The sequence below is a fragment of the Octopus sinensis genome, linkage group LG16 (genome assembly GCF_006345805.1).
Source record: "Octopus sinensis linkage group LG16, ASM634580v1, whole genome shotgun sequence".
Taxonomy (NCBI): Eukaryota; Metazoa; Mollusca; class Cephalopoda; order Octopoda; family Octopodidae; genus Octopus; species Octopus sinensis.
The window spans coordinates 2,133,518-2,156,582 of NC_043012.1; the positions used below are offsets into that span (position 1 = coordinate 2,133,518).

At 36.1% G+C, this 23,065-nt stretch overlaps 1 protein-coding gene across 1 annotated transcript in view; it reads right to left on the reverse strand.

Annotated features, from left to right (window-relative positions):
* LOC115220491 (CUE domain-containing protein 2-B) overlaps positions 1-23,065 on the reverse strand; it is a 111,756-nt gene that overhangs the window by 4,267 nt on the left and 84,424 nt on the right. The window contains exons 3-8 of the mRNA XM_029790621.2: positions 21,778-21,918; positions 20,307-20,383; positions 15,857-15,990; positions 7,121-7,306; positions 5,509-5,573; positions 2,042-2,102 (exon numbers count right to left, since the gene is read on the reverse strand). Coding sequence (XP_029646481.1) covers positions 2,042-2,102; positions 5,509-5,573; positions 7,121-7,306; positions 15,857-15,990; positions 20,307-20,383; positions 21,778-21,918 — 664 coding nt within the window. The remainder of the gene's footprint in view (positions 1-2,041; positions 2,103-5,508; positions 5,574-7,120; positions 7,307-15,856; positions 15,991-20,306; positions 20,384-21,777; positions 21,919-23,065) is intronic.

Consider the following 23,065-nt stretch of genomic DNA (forward strand, 5'->3'; position numbering starts at 1 on the left):
AATGGTGATATATCAGTTATATGACACACACAGACACTGTGTGTCTTAGGGTGGAGCAAGAAATGCAACTTTCAAAATTGGATAGCCAAGAATATTTTGTTGCAAATTAGGGTTAAAAGAAAGGCGTACAAAGAACTTTCCAGTTGAATATTTTTTTCGAGCTCTGCAACACAATTGAAAATTTTTATAATTGCTATTTTTGGTCGAATTTTGGATTTCTGGACTATAAGTCATAACGAATATATATTTCTACATAGCAGAATGCAAAGCAGTAAATATAGTATCCTTAAAAGGTTGCATACCATGTTTCAATACAATTGACTAATATCTTGAGGTTCCGCATTGACTATAAAGAGAACGGGAGTGTGAACTTCTCTCCAGTACCGCTGCAATGGTTGTTGCATGTGAACATACATCGTACACGTGTGAAGTTTTCTGCTTTGTACCTTGTCTTTAGGCCGTTGTATTAAAATGAATGATTGTGTTAAATTTAGTGTTGTTTACATTTAGTTATGACTCATAAGCCAATAACATGTCATGATACTAAATGACCAATATTTGGTACTCAATGTGATCTTAGCGAGCGAGTTTGGCCAACTTACAAGGACATACTAAAATGTGGTTTGTCTGAACAAGAAAAAGAAAAGAATGCAGTTAAGAAAGATCCTTCAATTAAACAAATTGTCAAGATTGTAGAAGAAAAGATAATTCTTCTTTGGCAAAAGGCACCCATCCCTTGTGTTGCGATTGATTCAGTGAAACTGAAAATTTTAAACTTTTATCTAAAGCACCAAGCATTACTAAAATCTATTGAAAATAGAAAAAAATGCGTCAGCGTTTCAAAGAGTAATGTGTTTAAAAACAATGCAACAAAAGATTTATTTGACATTTCCTGTTGCAAGTGCAACTCCTTTAAAGACTGCAGTTGTAGTAGAGACAAAATGTACCACAGAGAGAACAAGATTTTTTTTACAGGATCAACATGTGAAGAATCAAAAATTGGCTTACACGTAATTTTATTTTAATGTGTGTGTAATCTAGACCTCATGTAACATATATTCGGTAACCTAGTATTAAAAATAATAAAGGAAACAAAGTTGAAAACTCTATTTATTTCACGTAATTTCGAAATTCCAAGTGTGTTGCGGAGCCTGAAGATATAAATTTTAGAACTTGAAATTTTAACACTCCTGTTTTTGAAGGATTTTGCAAAAGAAAATCAATTCATAACAACAAATAGAAAAAATAAAATGAGGAACAGCAAATGTGTTATAAATTGATTTTTTGCTCATTATTCAAAATTTCAAGTGGGCTGCAGAGCCTGAAGATGTAAATTTAAGAACTTCAGATATTTTAACACAGTTGTTTTTAAAGGATTTCGCAATAAAAAAATATACTCTTGAAAACATATTTTGAAAATCTGTGTAAAAAGTACCTTTTTCACTCCACCCTAGTGTGTGTGTTTATGTTAGAGAGAGAGAGAGAGAGATAGACAAACAGACAGATATACATACAAACACACACATACATACATACATACATACATACAATCACACACATTAATACTTACATACACACATACATGCAAACAAATGTGGAAGCACTCCATCGGTTACGACGGTAAGGGTTCCGGTTGATCCGAATCAACGGAACAGCCTGCTCGTGAAATTAACGTGTAAGTGGTTGAGCACTCCACAGACACGTGCACCCTTAACGTAGTTCCTAGGGATATTCAGCGTGACACAGAGAGTGACAAGGCCGGCCCTTTGAAATACAGGTACAACAGAAACAGGAAGTAAGAGTGAGAGAAAGTTGTGGTGAAAGAGTACAGCAGGGATCACCACCATCCCCTGCCGGAGCCTCGTGGAGCTTTTAAGTGTTTTCGCTCAATAAACACTCACAACGCCCGGTCTGGGAATCGAAACCGCGAGTCCGCTGCCCTAACCACTGAGCCATTGCGCCTCCACATACATACATACATACATACACACATACATGCAAACAAATATTCAGATGCACTTAAGGATAATGTTTAACCTACACTTTTGGGAGCAGCTGGTCTATATATCTTCTTATCTTCTTCTTCATCTATATAAGCATATCTGAAAAAGAAAAATAAATAAATAAAATAGAACTTTGAGAGCATTGACAAAGTATCACAAATTTAAGGGATTGTCCCAACCACAAATCGTGACTGGTACTTATTTTCATTGTTGCTGCAAGAATGGAAAGCAAAGTAAACCAAAATTCAGGATGTAAAAGGACAAGATTAAATACTGCAAGATATTTTTCTCAGACACTCTGCTGATTATGTCATCAAATGTCTTATCAATATAATGATAATAATATTCCTAATCACTGCTTAGCACTGATGCTATTTTTATTCCAACCAGGTGGCACACTAGTGTAACTCAGTCACTGATATTGACTGTTTCTTAGTAAAGCTATGGCTTTGAATCTGCTCAGGGTTATCTCTCTTTGGTATTTCCCATTGAAGAAAGCTAAAGAGAGCTAGAAACGCATATCTGGGAATCTGCTAGAGAGAAGCACTGGGCAGATATGGTGTTTTTACACATTTTACTATGAGAGAGATTTTTTTCTCCATAGTAACTGCAATGAATTTGCCTTTAGAAGTTAAAATATGTCATAGACATACTTTAACTAACCTAAAGTTTGTTCATTCCTAATCACTATTTGGTACTGATGCTTTGTGTGTGTGTGAGTGTGTGTACAGAAAACAAAAGGCGAGGGAGAAAACAAAAGAGATATGTGAGGGAACAACAAACAGGTGTATTAGTTTGATGTTTCAGAAAAATGGAAAAGTCTTTGACGTTTCAAGCCTACTCACTTTGACAGAAAGAGATGAGAGAAAAAAATGTGTCAGGATTAACGGTTTCACATGATGCAACCAGAATATATATGTATGTAAATGGCACCTGTGAAATCGTGGTTCTAGGCACCCATGAAATCGGAGTTGGGTCATCGCTGGTGCTTTGTAAATGGCTTCTATGAATCGTAGTTGTAGTTGTGGCCATTGATGGTGCCAATTAAATGGAAGTGTGAATCACAATTCTGGTCATTGATGGTACCATGTAAATGGCACCCATGAATTGTAGTTATGGTCATTGCCGGTACCATGTAAAGGGCACCTGTGAATTATTGGGGCCATTGCTGGTGCCATGTAAATGGCACCCATGAATCGTAGTTGTTATGGTCGTTGCCAGTGTCATGTAAATGGCATCCATGTTGGTGGCACATAAAAGTACCCATTACACTCCTGGAGTGGGTGGCATTAGGAAGGGCATCCAGCTGTAGAAGCCATGCCAAATCAGACTGAAACATGGTGCAGCTCTCTGGCTTGCCAGTTCCAGTCAAACCATCTGACCCATGCCAGCATGGAAAGTAGACATTAAATGATGATGATGATGATATATTTATACACACACACACACACACACACACACAGACACACACATACAAACACATATAGACACATACACACACACATACACAGACACACACACACACACACACACATATTACGAAACCTTGTTGTGGGTAAAACAAGAATGTAAACACATTTTTTTTAAAGCTGTTTGATATGTGTAGAGAAAAGAGAGCACAAGGCCACACATTTTTTTTGTGGTAGGGAGCTATATTAATTTGTTTATAAATATATCAACACAATACTTTACTGGAACTATTTTGCTGACCCTTGAAAAGATGAAAGCCAAAACTCCTCAGTAGAATTTGAACACAGCATCTAAATGGACCTAAAATAATAAAAGGTCTCTAATGCTTGATAATCTAATATTAAAATTTTCCAGTTTTTAAATTCCAAAAGTTTTTGTTATTTAATGGAATAATATCTATTATTTCACTAATTCCACAAATTTTAAGCTGATTCTAAAGTAAATCCATTCTATAAGGCTTTAAGTAAAAAGTTTTGTGAAATTCATAATCTAGAAAATTATTGTTTTGTTTTCTCTATTTATTGATACTGTTGATATTTTTCAAAAAATAAATACTTGCTTTTATCAATTTTTGATATTTTCTTTTAAAGTAATTTTCTTCAGTTCTATAATCTTGTGTCCATAAAACCAGATTATCAATAGCTTTAAAATTAGATTTAAAAGGAGGGGGGAAAAATCTGCTATGATAGCAAAAACAGGATTAAACATTTCTTTAAAGCTCACGTAATAAGAATTGGAAATGCAGTGATGAGGTCTCTGTAGAATTAGTTGACTTTAATTAATTTTGATCTTTCCTAGTTGTAGTGTTTTAACTTCAATTATGTCATTACGATAGGAACCAAATGTCCAAGTAGATCAGGTTCTGGATTACTAACTGAAAACTACCGTGCAGTAAACTCACATGTCTTAAGATTGAAAATAAACAGAAAATACAGCACTTTCCAGCATACAAGTCGAATTATTCAGACCGAAAATGTTTGGTTGGCTTACACATCAAGACAACTTTGCAGCAGGATTTGGAAAAATAGAGATGATGTTTGAATGCTTACACTACATATTTATACTATATACACCAACTTGAATGCAAGAAAATATGGTAAAGCAAATCATCTGAGCCAGTAGCTAATTTTCAACAGATGTAGTGGATAAGATCACAGAAAGCAGACTAACATCATGGCATCTCAAGAAATAAATGAAAGGTGCAGGAGTGGCTGTGTGGTAAGTAGCTTGCTTACCAACCATATGGTTCCTGGTTCAGTCCCACTGTGTGGCACCTTGGGCAAGTGTCTTCTACTATAGCCTCGGGCCGACCAAAGCCTTGTGAGTGGATTTGTAGACAGAAACTGAAAGAAGCCCGTCGTATATATGTATATGTATATATATATGTGTGTGTGTGTGTGTTTGTGTGTCTGTGTTTGTCTCCCCAACATCACTTGACAACTGATGGTGGTGTGTTTACATCCCTGTAACTTAGCGGTTTGGCAAAAGAGACCGATAGAATAAGTACTAGACTTACAAAGAATAAGTCCTGGGGTCGATTTGCTCGACTGAAGGTAGTGGTCCAGCATGGCCGCAGACGGTAGCTGATATCCTCACTGTTTGAGAGACACAATAGGAATGATCTCGTTTGAGATTAGAGCCATCTTTGGCTGGGTTGTTCCTGTTGTGTCTCTCAAACAGTGAGGATATCAGCTACCGCTACAACTGAAACAAGTAAATAGAAGAAAAGAAATTGCAGTTTTTATGTATTTTGAATCCTTTAGCATTCATTTCACTCTGTCAAATGTGATGTTTATTTATTCACATTGTTTTGAATTAATCATGCAACTATCTCATAGTTTGAGGATTTTGATGATGTGATTGTTTATTTTTAGAACGATGTTGCAGGGTATGTGTGAGATGTTGGATCTGACCAGTCTGAATATAAACTGAGAACATTTGGATCGGATATAGCCAATTTAAAAGCTAAAGAGTTAAAATGGTACTAAAATAGTTAAAATAGCTCTTCCTTAATGTAATTGCTAAATATACATACTTTTGAAGCATTTGGTCTCTGACTTTCTTGTCATCTTGGATTGGAGTCTGGAAATGTAAATATTTCTGCAAGAACACAAAAGAAGATATCAGATTTTTTTTTTTCATTTTTGTTCATTTTTGTTTTGATTAACAAAACAATAACAATGGTTTCAAATTTTGACACAAGGCCAGCAAGTTCAGGAGGGGAGGGCTGAGTTGATTACATCAACCCGAGTGTTCAACTGGTACTTATTTTATCAACCCTGAAAGGATGGAAAGCAAAGTCAACCTCAGCAGAATTTAAATTCAGAACGTAAAAACATGCATTTTGTCCTGCACAATTATGAGACTGCCAGCTTGTTGCCATTAACAAAACAACAACAGCAACGACGATGACGATGACGATGACGATGATGATGAATGCCTTGGTGTTGTACCAGGCAGTGGCTCTCATGGCTTCTGATCTTAACTGATTGGAAGTGTTATCATGTACATTGTTTTGTCTTGGTACAAAAGATGGGCTACAGCAAATATTCTGCTCAATACCACAGATTTGCTTGTCTGTTGTTTGACCTTAATCAGTTGAGCATGTCCCTTAGTGGCTGACGATATGTGCATCTCTGATCACAAGCAGAAGTAGTGGGGGAGCATCATAGCCGTGTGTTGAAAGGAATTCTTGGAGGTTTGGATAATTCACATTTGGAAACATAGGTGGTTCATTCAACATCCTTAAACAATCCTTATTCAGGGACCTTTTGAGCGGGATGGGTTACTCGACCAGAAGAAAATTCTAACTAGGCTCCACCTGCAAGGTCATGTGCTGTTTATCTTGATATGAGATCACCATGTCGCGCATATATGGTTGTGATGCATGTGCCTGGTGTACCCTTATCAGACGGGTAGTCATAATGGGTATACTGGGCTTTGTATAATTTACCCCAGTGTCACTTTGATGGTATGCAGTGCTCTCTCACTCAATAATAATAATAATAATAATAATAATAATAATAATAATAATAATAATATGATAATAATAATAATAATAATAGTAATAATAATAATAATAGTAATAGTAATAATAGTAATAATAATAATAATAGTAATAGTAATAGTAATAATAATAATAATAGTAATAGTAATAATAATAATAATAATAATAATAATAATAATAATAATGATAATAATAATAGTAATAGTAATAGTAATAATAATAGTAATAGTAATAATAATAATAATATAATAATAATAATAATAATAATAATAATAGTAATAGTAGTAGTAATAATAATAATAATAATAATAATAATAATAATATAGTGATAATAATAATAATAATAATCCTTTCTATTATAGGTACTGAAATTTTGGGGGAGGGGGCTAATTGATTACATTGACCCCAGTGTTCTCAGGGGGAAATATATATGCATCATGATCTGGGGAAACTGGCCTTATGAGCCTATAGCTCAGGAAGGACCTTTGATCCTTTTTTCATTTATTTTATTGACCTCCGCCTCTCATTGAATGATTAATGCCAAAGTCAATTGCAGCTGGATTCATTCTCAGAAAATGTAAAGGAAAGAAAATATTAGCACAATAACCTAAAAAAGACAAAAGTACAAACAAAATCTTACTTTTTCATTATTCGAAACAATACTTTCTCCTGATTCATGACGATCAAGTATCAACTGAGTTGCTTCATCCATGTCTCCACTTGCCAGACTGAGGCAGTGGAAGGCTTCAAGGTGACATGCCGCAGGGAAAATCTCCAACAATCGATGGACTTTTTCATCAAAGATGCCTTCCACTTTATCTGATGGCTGAGAGAAAGACACACACAAACACAAATGTAGAAAGAAGAACAAGAGAGAAACAAAGGTTTTAAGCAGAAACACAAGACATGTAATAGTAAATTAAATTATCCAATATGTCTTTACTTCTGTGTGTGTGTGTGTGTGTGTCTGCCTTCAGCACCATATCATCCACTATCAGGACAGCTGTTCCCGAACATCTGCAGCCAATCAACCTGTTTCATTGGCCTTTAGCACCAGTTTCAGGACAAAAAAGAGATGTGAAAGAAAACCATGAAAACCAATGGTACCAGCTGTATGTGCACGTGTATGTGTGTGTATATACATATACACACACATACAGGCACACATACACACATATACACGCACACATACACACACACACACACACATATGTTTTAAATTTCCTGTTGCTCTTTTCAAATCACTTAAGCTTGACCCTAATCCTAACCTTAACCCTAATAGAGGGTTAGGGTTATCTTTATTTTCTCTTGTTATGATATATTTCATGATCAGGACTGAAATGTTTACATAAATCATGTTACCTACGTTATTAATTAGCTTCAGTATCCAGTGAGACAAAGCCTCTACACAGTCATTTAATTTGCTAGAAATGACAACCATATCCCTCTCAAATCTCACTCTGCTGCTTTAAAAAAAATGAAAGATGCATTGGACAAATAATATTGTCATTGTTGTCATGGTCACCATCACTGTTGTCGTCATCATCATCATCATTATCATCATCATTTAAAGTTCACTTTCCATGCTGGTATTGGATAGGATGGTTTGAATGGGAACCACTGAACAACCAGACATAGAAAATGCTGTGTTGGCCACTACTGGAATGTCTTTTATCATAGGACTACTCAATCAACAAACTAGGACTAGGCAACAACAACAACAACAACAACTCCATTATCTCTGATTCAGTGAAAGACAAAGCATCTATGTTGTTTCAGTCATTTGACCATGGCCATGTTGGAGCACCGCCTTTAGTCAAACAAATCAACCCCATAACTTATTCTTTGGAAGCCTAGTACTTATTCTATTGGTCTCTTTTGCTGAACTGCTAAGTTATAGGGACGTAAACACACCACCATCAGTTGTCAAGTGATGTTGAGGGGACAAGCACAGACACACAAACATATACACACATACATAGATATATATACAAATATACAATGGGCTTCTTTCAGTTTCCGTCTACCAAATCCACTCACAAGGCTTTGGTCAGGCTGAGGCTATAGTAGAAGACACTTGCCCGAGGTGCCATGCAGTGGGACTGAACCCGGAACCATGTGGTTGGTAAGCAAGCTACTTACCACATAGCCACTCTTGCGTCTATATGAAAATTTAGTAAGTGTAGTCTAATGCATTGTTAGATAGTGTTGTACGTAGTTTTGTATAAAGTGCAATATGAAAGTATAACATCAAAGTGTAGTATGTAAGTGTGGCTGAAAAGTGTTACATGAAGTGTTGTAAGAAAATGTAGTGTGTAAGTGTAGTATAAGTGTAGTATGAAAGTATATTAGAATATAGGTAGTGTGAAGTGTAGTGTTGAAGTGTAGTTGGAAACTGTTGTATGTAAGTATAGTATGCTGCGTAGCTTGGAAGTGTAGTATCAAGTAAAGTATGGAAGTATGGTAAGAAAGTGTTGTATGAAGTATTATATGTAAGTGTAGTATAAAATATAGTATGAAAGTACAGTGTCAAAAGGTAGTGTAAAGTGCAGTGTGACAATGTGTTTGGAAAGTGTATTATGCAAGTGTTGTATAATGTTTAGTTTGAAAGTGTAGCATGAAAAATGGAGAATGACTAAAACAAACAGGTGAATAAAAGTAAAATAGCAATTACTTTTAGCTATAAATGGAAAGAATTTTAGTAAAAAAAACTAATATTTTAAAATTTATTTTCAGCATTTTAAAACTGAGAATCATATCATGGAATATTGGAGAAGCTGGAATCAATTAATTTTGAGAGGTCAAAGGAAGAGAAGCACGGAAATAAGGAAAAGAAAATGACAAGAAGAAAGGAATAAAAAAAAAAGAATAGAAAAAAAAAATCATGTGTGGTGGAGGTGGTGGTCGTGGGGGAAGTAAAAGGAGTGAAAGAAAAAAATGAATAAAAGAAGAAGAAAATAAAAACAATCTTGTTTGACATAAAAGAAAAATGAAATAAGAAAAGAAACAAAAAAAGATTAATATAATATGCAGCTTAAAGTGAGAAAGTCATCAATATGGGTGGGGGGATGGGAAATGGTAGGAAAAGAGGAGGCAATCCTAAGGAATAGTGTTCTGATCTTTGAGAGAGAGAGTGAGAGAGAGAAAGAGAGAGTGGGAGAGAGAAAGAGAGAGAGAAAGAAAGAGAGAGAGAGAGAGAGAGAGAGAGAGAGAGAGAGAAGGAAAGCAATATATAAATTTTAAGTGATGCAACAAGGAGTAATTTAATGGCGAGCAACAACTGACAGATAAACACACAAAACATCGAATAAAGTAAGTGTGACTGAGTCTCAGCAGAGATGGCTGAGGTGAGCAGCAGAGTTAATGGAGATCTATCGACAAAGGTGTTAGCTGTTGATGGATTTTAATGTTCACTGGTAAAGATATAGAAGAGAAGTTTAACATTCGAAGAATAATCTGTTTTAACTGCACCAGACATTGCAATAAAAACAGTGAAAACACAGGAAACTGCTTTTTCACAAATTGATTTAAGAGCTTTAGATGTTGTTACTGGGAATTTTTATAATGATTGTTACAACGAACAAATAAAAAAAAAAACGAAAAAAAGGGGGGAAGGCTATCTTTAGAAAATGGATGGATAGAGTTTGGATATGTAAATATATATATATATGTATATATATTTATTCATACTATAAAAAGGAAAAATCTAAGGATTAAGATTCTAATATAAAATGAAGAGTCCACTAATACCAAGTGAATGGAATTTAGTTTATGGAAACTGTACAAAAGCCTGTTTCGCACGCACGCACGCACACACACACACACACACACCACACACACACACACACACACACACACACATACACACACATACAGGCAGAGATGCGTAGCAAAGAAATTTACTTTCCAACATGTGATTTCAGGTGGGCAAATGTCTTCTACGATAGCCTTGAGCTAACAAAAGCCTTGGTGAAAGAATTTAGTAGACAGAAAGGAAGCTTAATATATTTGTCTGTCTGTCAACCAGTCTGTGTGTTTATCTATCTTTCTATCTGTCTGTCTGTCAACCTGTCTGTCTATCTATCTATCTATCTATCTATCTATCTATCTATCTATCTATCTATGCATATATGTATGCATGCATGAATGTGTATATGCATGCCTATATGTGCATGAATGTGTCTGTATTTGTTTAGATTTGTGCTCCAAGGCAGCCAGCAGTCATTAAAATTGGTGTTGTCACTTTTTCCAACAACTTGACTGCTTGCTTCTCATCTTCATAGACTTGTGATATAAGAGACTCCTTACTTGAAAAACCAGTCAGAGTCAACCCCCCACCCACTAAAGGGTATCTAATATTAAAATGCTTTAGTAACATGTTTCTCAAATCCATGCAAGCATGGAAGAATGGGCAGAAAATGACCAACTGAACAATAATGATAATTATAATGATTTCAAATTTTGGCACAAGGCCAGCAATTTTAGGGAGAGGGTAAGTCAATTACAACAACCCCAGTGCTCAACTGGTATTTACATTATCAACCCTAAAAGGATGAAAGGCAATATTGATCTTCGCAGAATTTGAACACAGAACATGAAGGCGCAGGAGTGGCTGTGTGGTAAGTAGCTTGCTAACCAACCACATGGTTCCGGGTTCAGTCCCACTGCGTGGCATCTTGGGCAAGTGTCTTCTGCTATAGCCCCGGGCCAACCAATGCCTTGTGAGTGGATTTGGCAGACGGAAACTGAAAGAAGCCTGTCGTATATATGTATATATGTATGTGTGTGTGTTTGTGTGTTTGTGTTTGTCCCCCCAACATCACTTGACAACCGATGCTGGTGTGTTTACGTCCCCGTCACTTAGCGGTTCGGCAAAAGAGACCGATAGAATAAGTACTGGGCTTACAAAGAATAAGTCCCGGGGTCGATTTGCTCGACTAAAGGCGGTGCTCCAGCATGGCCGCAGTCAAATGACTGAAACAAGTAAAAGAGTAAAGAGTAAGAGTATGTACAAAATTCTTAACAGCATTTTGCCTGGTGTGCTAACAATTCTGCCAGCTCGCTACCTTAGCAACAACAACAACAACAACAATAATAATAATAATCCTTTCTACTGTAGGCACAAGACCTGAAAATTTGGGGGAAGGGATAGTCATTACATTGACACCAGTGTGTAACTGGTACTTATTTCATCGACCCCGAATGGATGAAAGGCAAAGTTGACTTGTAATAATAATAATAATAATAATAATAATAATCTGAGACCCCCTTTGGTCATGACACTGACTATGGGATTGCACCTAGAAAGTTACCCTCCCAGGCATAAGTCCAGGCAAAGTTGTTTATGGAAGACCAGTCGTCACCCATGCATACCAGCCTCCCCTCTCCATGCCACCAGTGTTATCCAAGGCAAAGGCAATGGCCGATACAGCTTGGCACTTGTGACGTCGCAATTCATTTTTACAGCTGAGTGAACTGGAGCAATGTGAAATAAAGTGTCTTGCTCAAGAACACAACACGCAGCCCGGTCCGGGATTTGAGGTCACAACCTCGCGATCGTAAGCTTGACGCTCTAACCACTAAGCCATGCGCCTTCACTAATAATAATAATAATAATAATAATAATAATAATAATAATAATAATAATAACAACAGTCATCATTGTTGCCTTTGTCATCATCATTACCATCCTCATCATCATTTAACATCCATTTTCCATGCTGGCATGGGTTGTACAGTTTTACAGGTGCTGGCAAGTCATCACCAATCTCAGCTGTCTGCTTTGGTATGGTTTCTATGGCTGGATGTCCTTCCTAACACCAACCATTTTACAGAGAATACTGGGTGATATACATATCTAGTCTTGTCTAGTGATGGTCTGCACTTGGGCAAGTCCAGTACATGTGAACCTTCTCCAGTACTTTTTATGTGATCTGGGAGGGGGCCATATCTTCCTCTGCCACCATTAAGGAGATTACTGGAACTTTGGCTACCATGGCTAGACTTGGGATGGATACTTGAGTGGTTTCCCATTGCCTTCTACGGGCAGGTGGGATTTGAACTCAGAATGTAGAGAGCCGGAAGATATACTGTAAGGCATCTTTGCCAATGTACCAATAATTCTGCCACTCTCCTATCTGCAGGAACACAACACACTACCCAGTCCTGGGATTGAACTCACAATCTAGTGCTCGTGAGGGCAACACTCTAACCACTAGGCCACATGCCTTCAACCCCCCCCCCCACACAAACATAAATACATACACATATGCACAAACACACACACACAGGCATATATACACACATACACATACACACAAACATACACACACACACACATATACATTTCACTATCAGTATCATCACCATTTTAATGTCCACTTTTCCATGCTTGCATGGGGGTCAACAGAGTTTATTGACATGGATTTACTTCAGTGAGATGTCCTTCCTGTCATTAACCCTCACCTGTTTCCAAGCAAGGTAATATTTTCCCATGGCCAAGCACAGTTTTGCTGAAGATAGGAAACGAATGACACTGCTTGTATGACAGTGACACTCATTTACATCTACCACACGAAGTCAAGACAAAAGACTTACATAAATATGTGTGCATGTATGTCTACGATTGCATTGAGTTATGTCCCTTAATGTCCAATAAAAAAGGCCAACTTAGCCATTTCATAAATAGTGCCTGATGAAACAAGTAACAGACTGAAGTAAGTATGGTGGGGGTGGGGACGAATATGATTGACTAAAGCCATTTTCTGGAGTTACTCCAGCATGGCCGCAGACCAAAAACTGTAACCAGTAAATGAATAATAGACAACAGAGAAGTTGAAACTTTGGAATAAAGATGTGAATATAAGCGTAAAAAATATTGTAAGAATACAACACTCGAAGACTATATTATTTGAAACCCAGTGCTGTGTAAAATGGAAACATAAAAGATAAATTTTAGTATCTAATCAATACATGATCAATACTTACTACTCTGATCAATATTTATGTTTTGACTTCCTTTTTCTAATATTTTTGTATTGTTAATAAATCAAGATTTTAGAATAGTTTTTGACATAAGCCATGTGATGTCATATCATGTGATAGCAATGTCTATGATATGTCAACACTTGTGACAAGACTGCTTTCCAAGACATGGTTATATGTTGAGACAGTGACATGTCCCTTACATAATCAGACTACATTTGCAAATGGCTATGTTCCAATGTCTGGCTACATTAGCAATAATGTTATGGTCTAATGTCTTACAACATTTATGATATGGCTATGTTCCAATGTCTGACTTACATTCATGATATGATTTGTATTCCATGGTCAGGTTATATTCGCAGTAGGGTTATATTCTATAGTCTGGCAGCATTTGAAATATGGATTTGCACCATTGTCTGGCTACATTCATTCTATTGTCATGTAGCATGATCTGGCTACATTCAGGATGTGGTTATGTGGCATGGTCTGTCTCCATTCATAATATGGCTACGTTCTATGTTCTGGCTACATTCATAATGAGATTAGGCTCCTTGGTTTAGCTTCATTGATATGGTTATGCTCCATGGTGTGGCTACATTCATAATATAGCTACATTCCATAGTCAGGTTACATTAAAAATATTATTATGTAACAAGGTTTGGCTACATTACATTCCATGGCCTGCTGTGATCTGGTTACATTCTTGACATGCTTATGTCTGGCTACATTCAGAGTATAGATTTACACTATAACCTGGTTAGTGGAGCAACAAGGATTCTCAGAGCTTGGACACAAAGATGCTTCTGTTGCCCCCACCAACCTTAATTAACATGCATAGAAGGCCAGAAAATATTTTGTGTCCCTTTGATAACCGAACCCAAAGGGGATATGATTGTTGTTGCTCATCTTTCTCTTGTTACACTTCTGAGAGACAAGCTACATTCATAATAGGGTTATGCGCCATGGTCTGGCTACATTTGTGATAAAGTATATTTGATGAAACATTACATTTAAGCTATGCTATATGAGACAAGGTTAATAAAAAAAATCAATTAATATTCATCCAATAAAACAGTATTTAACAAACGTCTAAAGCAGTGGTTCTCAATTTTTACCTACAGACCCTTTTGTTTCTTATAGGACCCCCATATCCATGTGGGGTTTTTAAAAAATCCTGTTATATGTTTTTATAATTAAATGTTATTAGAAATTGTATTAAAAAATTGTTAAAATATTTTGTGTATTGGAGAATGGTAACTAATTTATTTCTCATAAACTTTAACAACAAAATCTTATATGGTTCCCCAAGGCCCACATGGACACCATTTGAGAACTACTGGTCTGAGGAGATTTAAGTTTGGAAATTTAAGAAGCATTTAGGTGATGATTCCCTTTCTTGGAGAATTAAGTGATTATTCTTCTTTGTGAAACATGGAGGTCAATGTCTTCCTTGAAGGAAGGATAATGAGGTGAAAATTCTCCTTTTTGGAGTATGAGTTGAATGTCCTCCTTCAAAGAAGAATTAGATGTTTGGTTGGAACTGCTGATATTAGCAAAGAATGGAATATAAGTAAAATAAAAATTTAAAAAAAAAATTAATTATTCCCATTTGTAGATAAAAATTACAAGCGTACAGTTTTACATGCACATCTTCATACACAACAGAAGTATCTACACACCCACTCACATACGTGTATGTTTGCACATGTATGTATATGTGTGTGTGTGTATGGTGTGTGTGTGTATGTAAATATATGTATATATATACGTGTGTGTGTGTATATATATATATATATGTATGTATATATGTATGTACACTTTATATATAAATATATATTATATGTATGTTTATATAGACACACACACACACACACTCACACACGCACACACACACACACACTCACACACATACACACATATATATATATATGTATGTATACAGTTAGATAGATATGTATTATGGATATACATATACATACATATATATATATATACACACTCACACATGAATATATGAATGTATATGTATGTGTGTAGGTGTGTCTGCATATGTATGTATGTACGTATGTATGTGTGTGTGTGTGAGTATACGTATAAAATATACAGAATTTAACAAGGCAACATTCTTTCCATTAAAAAATGAGAGAAAGAGAAAGGGTAATAGAGAGAGAGAGACAGAAAGAGAGAGAGAGAGAGAGAGAGAGAGAAAGAAAGAAAGAGTATGCAAGAAAGCAAAAATGTGGGGAGACAGAAAAAGCTATGACAGAACAAAAAATAAATAAATAAAATAAAACACCCTCAAAAATAAAAAATAATAAACAAAGAAATTGAAGAATTTTTGGATGAGAAATCAGAAAGTCTCTAAGAAACATATTGAAATGAGACTTACAGAAGAATTACTCTTTAAACATTCAGTTCTGTTATTGATTTTGCTAGATGTTGGTTTTAGTGAATCTTTCTCTTGCAATGAACGGACGGGATGTACAGGAGAAGTAGGTAGACAAGGTGAACTGTGGCAATCAGCTGAAAGAATAACACAAAAGAAAAAGAAAGAATGAAAGATGATTGAATAGACACGCACAGATATGCATACATATATATACATACATGGTTAGACAGGTATTTCATTGTGTATATTGATATATGATGATCATCATCATCATTTAACGTCCGCTTTCCATGCTAGCATGGGTTGGATGGTTCAACTGGGGTCTGGGGAGCCCGAAGGCTGCACCAGGCCAGTCAGATCTGGCAGTGTTTCTACAGCTGGATGCCCTTCCTAACGCCAACCACTCCGAGAGTGTAGTGGGTGATTTTATGTGCCACCGACACAGGTGCCAGACGAGGCTGGCGAACGGCCACGCTCGGATGGTGTTTTTATGTGCCACTGACACAGGTGCCAGACGAGGCTGGCGAACGGCCACGCTCGGATGGTGTTTTTATGTGCCACCGACACAGGTGCCAGACGAGGCTGGCGAATGGCCACGCTCGGATGGTGTTTTTATGTGCCACCGACACAGGTGCCAGACAAGGCTAGCAGACGACCACGCTCGGATGGTGTTTTTTTTTTTGTGCCACCGACACAGGAGCCAGATGAGGCTGGCGATCGGCCACGATCGGATGGTGATTGTTATGTGCCCACAGCATGGAGGCCAGTCGGTACGGTACTGGCTACGGCCACGTTCGGATGGTTGTCTTGTGTGCCACCGGCACTGGTGCCACAAAGATACAAATTCCATTGATGTTCATCTATTTTGATTTTGTTTGATTTTTGATTTTTTGATTTTTTGATTTTTTTGATTTTCACTTGCCTCAACAGGTCTTCACAAGTGTCACAAGAAGGAAGGTATGCACAGGTGGACTGACTACGTCCCAGGTAGGGGCCACGGGTTATGGCCTGACTAGTCTTGCCGGGTCTTCTCACGCACAGCATACTTCCATAGGTCTTGGTGAGACCTAAAGTTCGAAGGTCGTGCTTCACCACTTCGTCCCAGGTTTTCCTGGGTCTACCTCTTCCACAGGTTCCCTCAACTGCTAGGGTGTAGCACTTTTGCACACAACTATCTTCGGCCATTCTCGTCATATGACCATACCAGCGCAGCCATCTCTCTTGCACACCATAACTGACGCTTCTTAGGTTCAACTTTTCTCTCAAGGTACTTACACTCTGACGATTATGAGCACTGACATTACACATCCATCGGAGCATACTGGCTTCATTTCTTGCGAGCTTACGCATATCCTCAGCAGTCACGGCCCATGTTTCACTACCATGTAGCATGGCTGTACGTACACATGCATCATACAGTCTGCCTTTTACTCTGAGCGAGAGGCCTTTTGTCACCAGCAGGGGTAAGAGCTCTCTAAATTTTGCCCAGGCTATTCTTACTCTAGCAGTTACAGTTTCAGCACACCCACCCCCGCTACTGACTTGGTCTCCTAGGTAGCGGAAGCTATCAACTACTTCTAGTTTGTCTCCCTGGAACGTGGTAGAAGTTGGTCTCTGCACATTTCCAGTGTTTATTTCTCCTGAGCATCTGCCACATAAGAAAACTATCTTCCCAGTTAGCCTACCTTTGACATTGCTGCACCTCTTATGTGTCCATAGCTTACACTTGGTGCACCTTATAGAGTTTCTACCTACACCTTTTTTACAGATCGAGCAGGACCATCTACCTGAAGTCGTTTGTGGTTGGTCCACCTTCCTACTTATTAGGACTTTGGTTTTGGCTAGGTTGATTCTAAGGCCTTTCGATTCTAATCCTTGTTTCCACACCTGAAACTGTAATTTCCGGGTTCATTCCCACTGCGTGGCACCTTGGGCAAGTGTCTTCTACTATAGCCTCAGGCCGACCAAAGCCTTGTGAGTGGATTCAGTAGACAGAAACTGAAAAGAAGCCGGTCGTATATATGTATATATATATATATATATATATATATATATATATATATATATATGTATGTGTGTGTATATGTTTGTGTGTCTGTGTTTGTCCCCTAACATCGCTTGACGACCGATGGTGGTGTGTTTATGTCCCTGTAACTTAGCAGTTCGGCAAAAGAGACCGATAGAATAAGTACTAGGCTTCCAAATGAGTCCTGGGGTCGATTTGCTCGACTAAAGGCGGTGCTCCAGCATGGCTGCAGTCAAATGACTGAAATAAGTAAAAGAGTAAAGAGAATATGTATGCATGTACAGATACATGTGTATTTGTGTGTGTGTGTGTGTGTGTGTGTATGTGTGTATATATACACACATATGTGTAAATATATATACATATGTATATGTGTGTGTGTATATATGTATAGTTACTATGTGGATATTTAGACCTCTTATAGGGATATTTTTATCCAAGATACGCTGGTTTAAAATATTGTATTGTGAAGAGATATTTCTTCAATGAATATATTATAAAATATCAAATATTATTATTAAGTTTGAAAATGGAGAGATTCAATGGATATAAATTAATTAATTAATTAATTAATTATCATTGCCTACAATTGTTTCATTTCACATCCAATTTAAATTACATAACATATATAAATATATAAGTTGGCATTTCATAATACTTTGCATGGAAAACCTTCAGGACATTAAAAAAGGACATTACAGAGATTACATTTTGATTGAATGAAATACTCCCACCAATCAAAATGTAATCTCTGTATTCATGCCCTGAAGATTTTCTACGCAAGTTATTTTGAAATGCAAACTTATATATTTATGTATGTTTTGTAATTTAAATTGGATGTGAAATGAAACAATTGTAGGCAATGATAATTAATTAATTAATTAACTTATATCCATTGAATCTCTCCATTTTCAAACTTAATATATATATGTATATATATATATATATATATATATATATATATATATATATATATATATATACATATATATATGATGATATACATATATATCTATACATATATATATATATATACACACACATATATATGTATGTAAATATATATATATATATATATATATATGTATGTATGTATGTATGTATTATCTATCTATCTATATATATATATATATATATATATATATATATATATATACACATACATATATATATATACACATACACATGTATATATAATATATATATATATACTCACACACACACACATACACACTTATATGTATCTATATATACCATCATCAGCATATCAGTATTATTCATCATCATCTTTTAATGATCACTTTTCCAGGCTTTCATGGGTAAGACAGAATTCATTGAGGCATATATACTACAGCTGGATGCTCTTCCTGCTGCCAATCCTCATCTGTTTTCAAGCAAGGTAATACTTCCAGACATTGCTGGGATGATTACAATACAATCTGCAATATCCATGGACATCAGGTAGGTCTTAATGTATTGTGCATAGCGATACAATAAAATATTTATAAATTCCATCCATGGATTATTATTATTATTGTTACTATGTTTATCCTCTGTTATGTTGGCACAGCCTGGTACAATCCCATAAAACTGCTATTTCAAGTTAGGGAGCTGTAATATAACAGGAGATTTTATATGCATACTCAGAAATGTTCCCTGTAAATGAACTTAAAGGATATAATATATATTAGTCCAGCCTATGCCAGCATGGAAAACAAACATCCATCACAACAGAATTAAGATCATGAAAACCAAGGTGTCATGTAAGAAAGCACCCAGTACACTCAGTGGAGTGGTTGGCGTTAGGAAGGGCATCCAGCAGTACAAACCTAGCCAAAACAGGCTATGGAACCTGGTGCAGCCCCTGGCCTCGACCGTTTCTGTCAAGTTGTCCAACACATGCCTGCATGGAAAACAGATGTTAAATGGAACCAAATTTTACTCACAAGGGATTGGCCAACTCAAGGTATCTGGCTGTAAAAAATCTGCCTCAACAAATTCTATCTGACCTATACTAGCATTGAAAAGTAGACATTAAATGATGATGATGATGATGATGATGATGATGAAGAGGATGGTGTTACCATGGATATATGTCATTATGTGTTTTATTACCATATTTTTATACAAACACACTGCCTTTTTTTTTTTGCAATTAATTTTCAGAATAATGAAGAATATATTGAAATAGCTTTGTCATTACTAAGATAGTGTTTGGAATATAATTTAACATGGAATGTTAGTATAAAGTGTTAATTTAAATCCCTTTTAAAACAAGGAATTTGAATTGTAGAACAAAGGATAGTTTCAGTTGGGTTGGCATCAAAAGCATCGAAGGGTAAAAACAATCCCCGACCCAAATAAAAGCAAACAAGAACAACAACAATAGCAAAAAGAATAAGAGGAGAAATAAAGATGAATTACATGAGCTCTGTGTATTACAGTTAGAGTCTGCGGATATTGCATGTGAAAGTTTGAACATCCATTCAATAACTTCAGCACTACAAGACAAGAAGAAGAAGATGTTAAATTATAGAATTGAGAATATATCATTATGGAGTTTAAGAAAAATAGCAATAAAAAGGAAACAATAAGCAAATGTATAAACAAATAAATAAATAAATATGAAAACAGATACATAATAACAACAACAAGTATTCGCAAGTCAATGCAGGACTGTCTACGCAGTCACTTAAAATGTTGGAAATACCAAACAAATTTCACTCAAAATCACACTTTACCATAAAAGAAAGGAAAAGGACTGTTACAAAAGCCAGTGCTTCCTTGCTTGAAAAATTTTCTCAAGAAAGAAAGGACCGATGTATCTCTGTTTATTAAAAAATGACTTCCATATGTCCTTATAATAGGAGTTGGAGGAATCCCTGCTTGATGTGTGGGAGGGTATATACTCTCTCAACAAGGGCAGAGAATACGGAAGCATGCACCTATTATTTAAGATTGTGGCTGTAGTGAAAAACAAGGTAGGCAGGGCTTGAGTAGTACAATATGTTGGCAGAAGAAACATAATGGTGAAGTCTAGTGACATTGGTACAATTGCTGATTTGTTAATTCTTGGCTCGTAGCCAACTTTGCTACACAATACAGATAGGTCAGGTTTTAAGAGATGACCAGTAACAAAATGTGGTCAGGTGAGGTCTGCATGTACACTGAGGTCTTGATGACTTTTTTAATTGCCAGAATTTATTTAAGAAGAAATTTTGAATGAAAAGTATTGACCATTTCATACAACCAAAACAGCAAAACATTAACAATAAAGAGGCACAGTCTGCTGCTGCTATCATCATTTGCAGAACAACAACAACAAAAGCCAATAAAGGAGCTTCTAGATGCCTGCTTGATCTGTTAGAAATAGCAGCTGAATTTCCTAAAAATCACAGTATATTCTTAAAAATGAAAACAACAAAAAAGGCCTATTCGTTAGTATAGTATTGTTGTTTGTTCCTTCTTGAACCACGCCTGGCTCATTAGGGCCGGTTTCCTGGTTTCCTTGGCGTACAGGTTCCCCACCTGGACGGGATGTCAGTCCGTTGCAGTTGAGCTGCAAGATCCAGGTGGAAAGAGTGAAAGAAAGTTGTGGTGAAAGAGTCAGCAGAAGTTTTGCCATTACCTTCTGCCGGAGTTGCGTGGAGCTTAGGTGTTTCGCTCATAATCACACACATCGCTCGGTCTGAGATTCGAACCCGCGATCCCTTGACCGTAAGTCCGCTGCAGTGTAGTATTAGATGTACAAAAAAGATAGAATAGTCACAGGTGGAATGCTTTTGAACACAAGTTTGTTTGAACAGGGATGACTGGGGTTGAGCTACAACAACAACAATAACAAAGGAAAAAACACAGAAAAAGCATCATTTTTTTTTGTCCTCGTCCAGCTTACCTTTGTATATGAGCAAATCCTGGAATGTATGCCTCCATCATCTCAACAAAATGTTGAAGATCAACATCATCCATTGATTCTGAACCATCAAATTCTTCAATTATGCAGTTGATGTAGTTAAGGACGATTTCGTCCACCATCCTGCAAAAAAAAAAAAGGAATATAAATATATATATATATATATCATCGTCATCATCATCGTTTAACGTCTACTTTCCATGCTAGATGGGTTGGACGATTTGACTGAGGACTGGCGAACCAGATGGCTGCATCAGGCTCAGTCTGATCTGGAACTTTTTGTTTAACTCTAGAGCTCTGGGAAACCCTGGTTGAGAAATGATGCCCTAACCACTCACGTGCTTCCACTTAACTTCACATATCCATCACTAGGTAACCATCACTACTACTTTCAAAAGAAGTAATATGAGTTATGAGGATCATAACTTATTGTTTTTTCCAAAAACCTACAAAGGGGAGACACAAGATTCAACCTGGAATTGAACCTGTATCATAGGGTAAGTTTGTCATAAACTTACATTGGATGCTACACCATTCTTCCAGAAATGAGTGATGACTGTGCACATACACACACACACACTCTGCATCTATTGTTCTCTCCTAAAACTATTGGACCATTATCAGATTAAATAAAAAAAGTAAATACGTATGTGTGTATTTGTGCATGTATGTGTTTCTAGATATATGTGTGCATTCATATATATGTATATGCATACATGTATGTATACATATATATGTATGTGTATACACACACACACACATATATATGTGTGTAAATATATATATGTACATATGCATGTATATATGTATGCATACATAAGCAGATACGTTCAGTGTATGCATGAAAATATTTATGTTTGTATGTTTGTAAGTGTAAATATATACCCCCATACACACATCTAAATACATAATATTTATCTACTAAAACCAACTACAATTTTCTCTCTCTCTTTCCCTATCTCTCTCTATCTATCTATCTATCTATCTATCTATCTATCTATCTATTTATCTATTTATCTATTTATCTATCTATCTATCTATCTATCTATCTATCTATCTGTCTGTCTATCTATCTATCTATCTATCTATCTATCTATCTATCTATCTATTTATCTATCTATCTCTATCTATCTATCTATCTATCTATCTATCTATTTATCTATTTATCTATCTATCTATCTATCTATCTATCTATTTATCTATTTATCTATCTATCTATCTATCTATCTATCTATCTATTTATCTATCTATCTATCTATCTATCTATCTA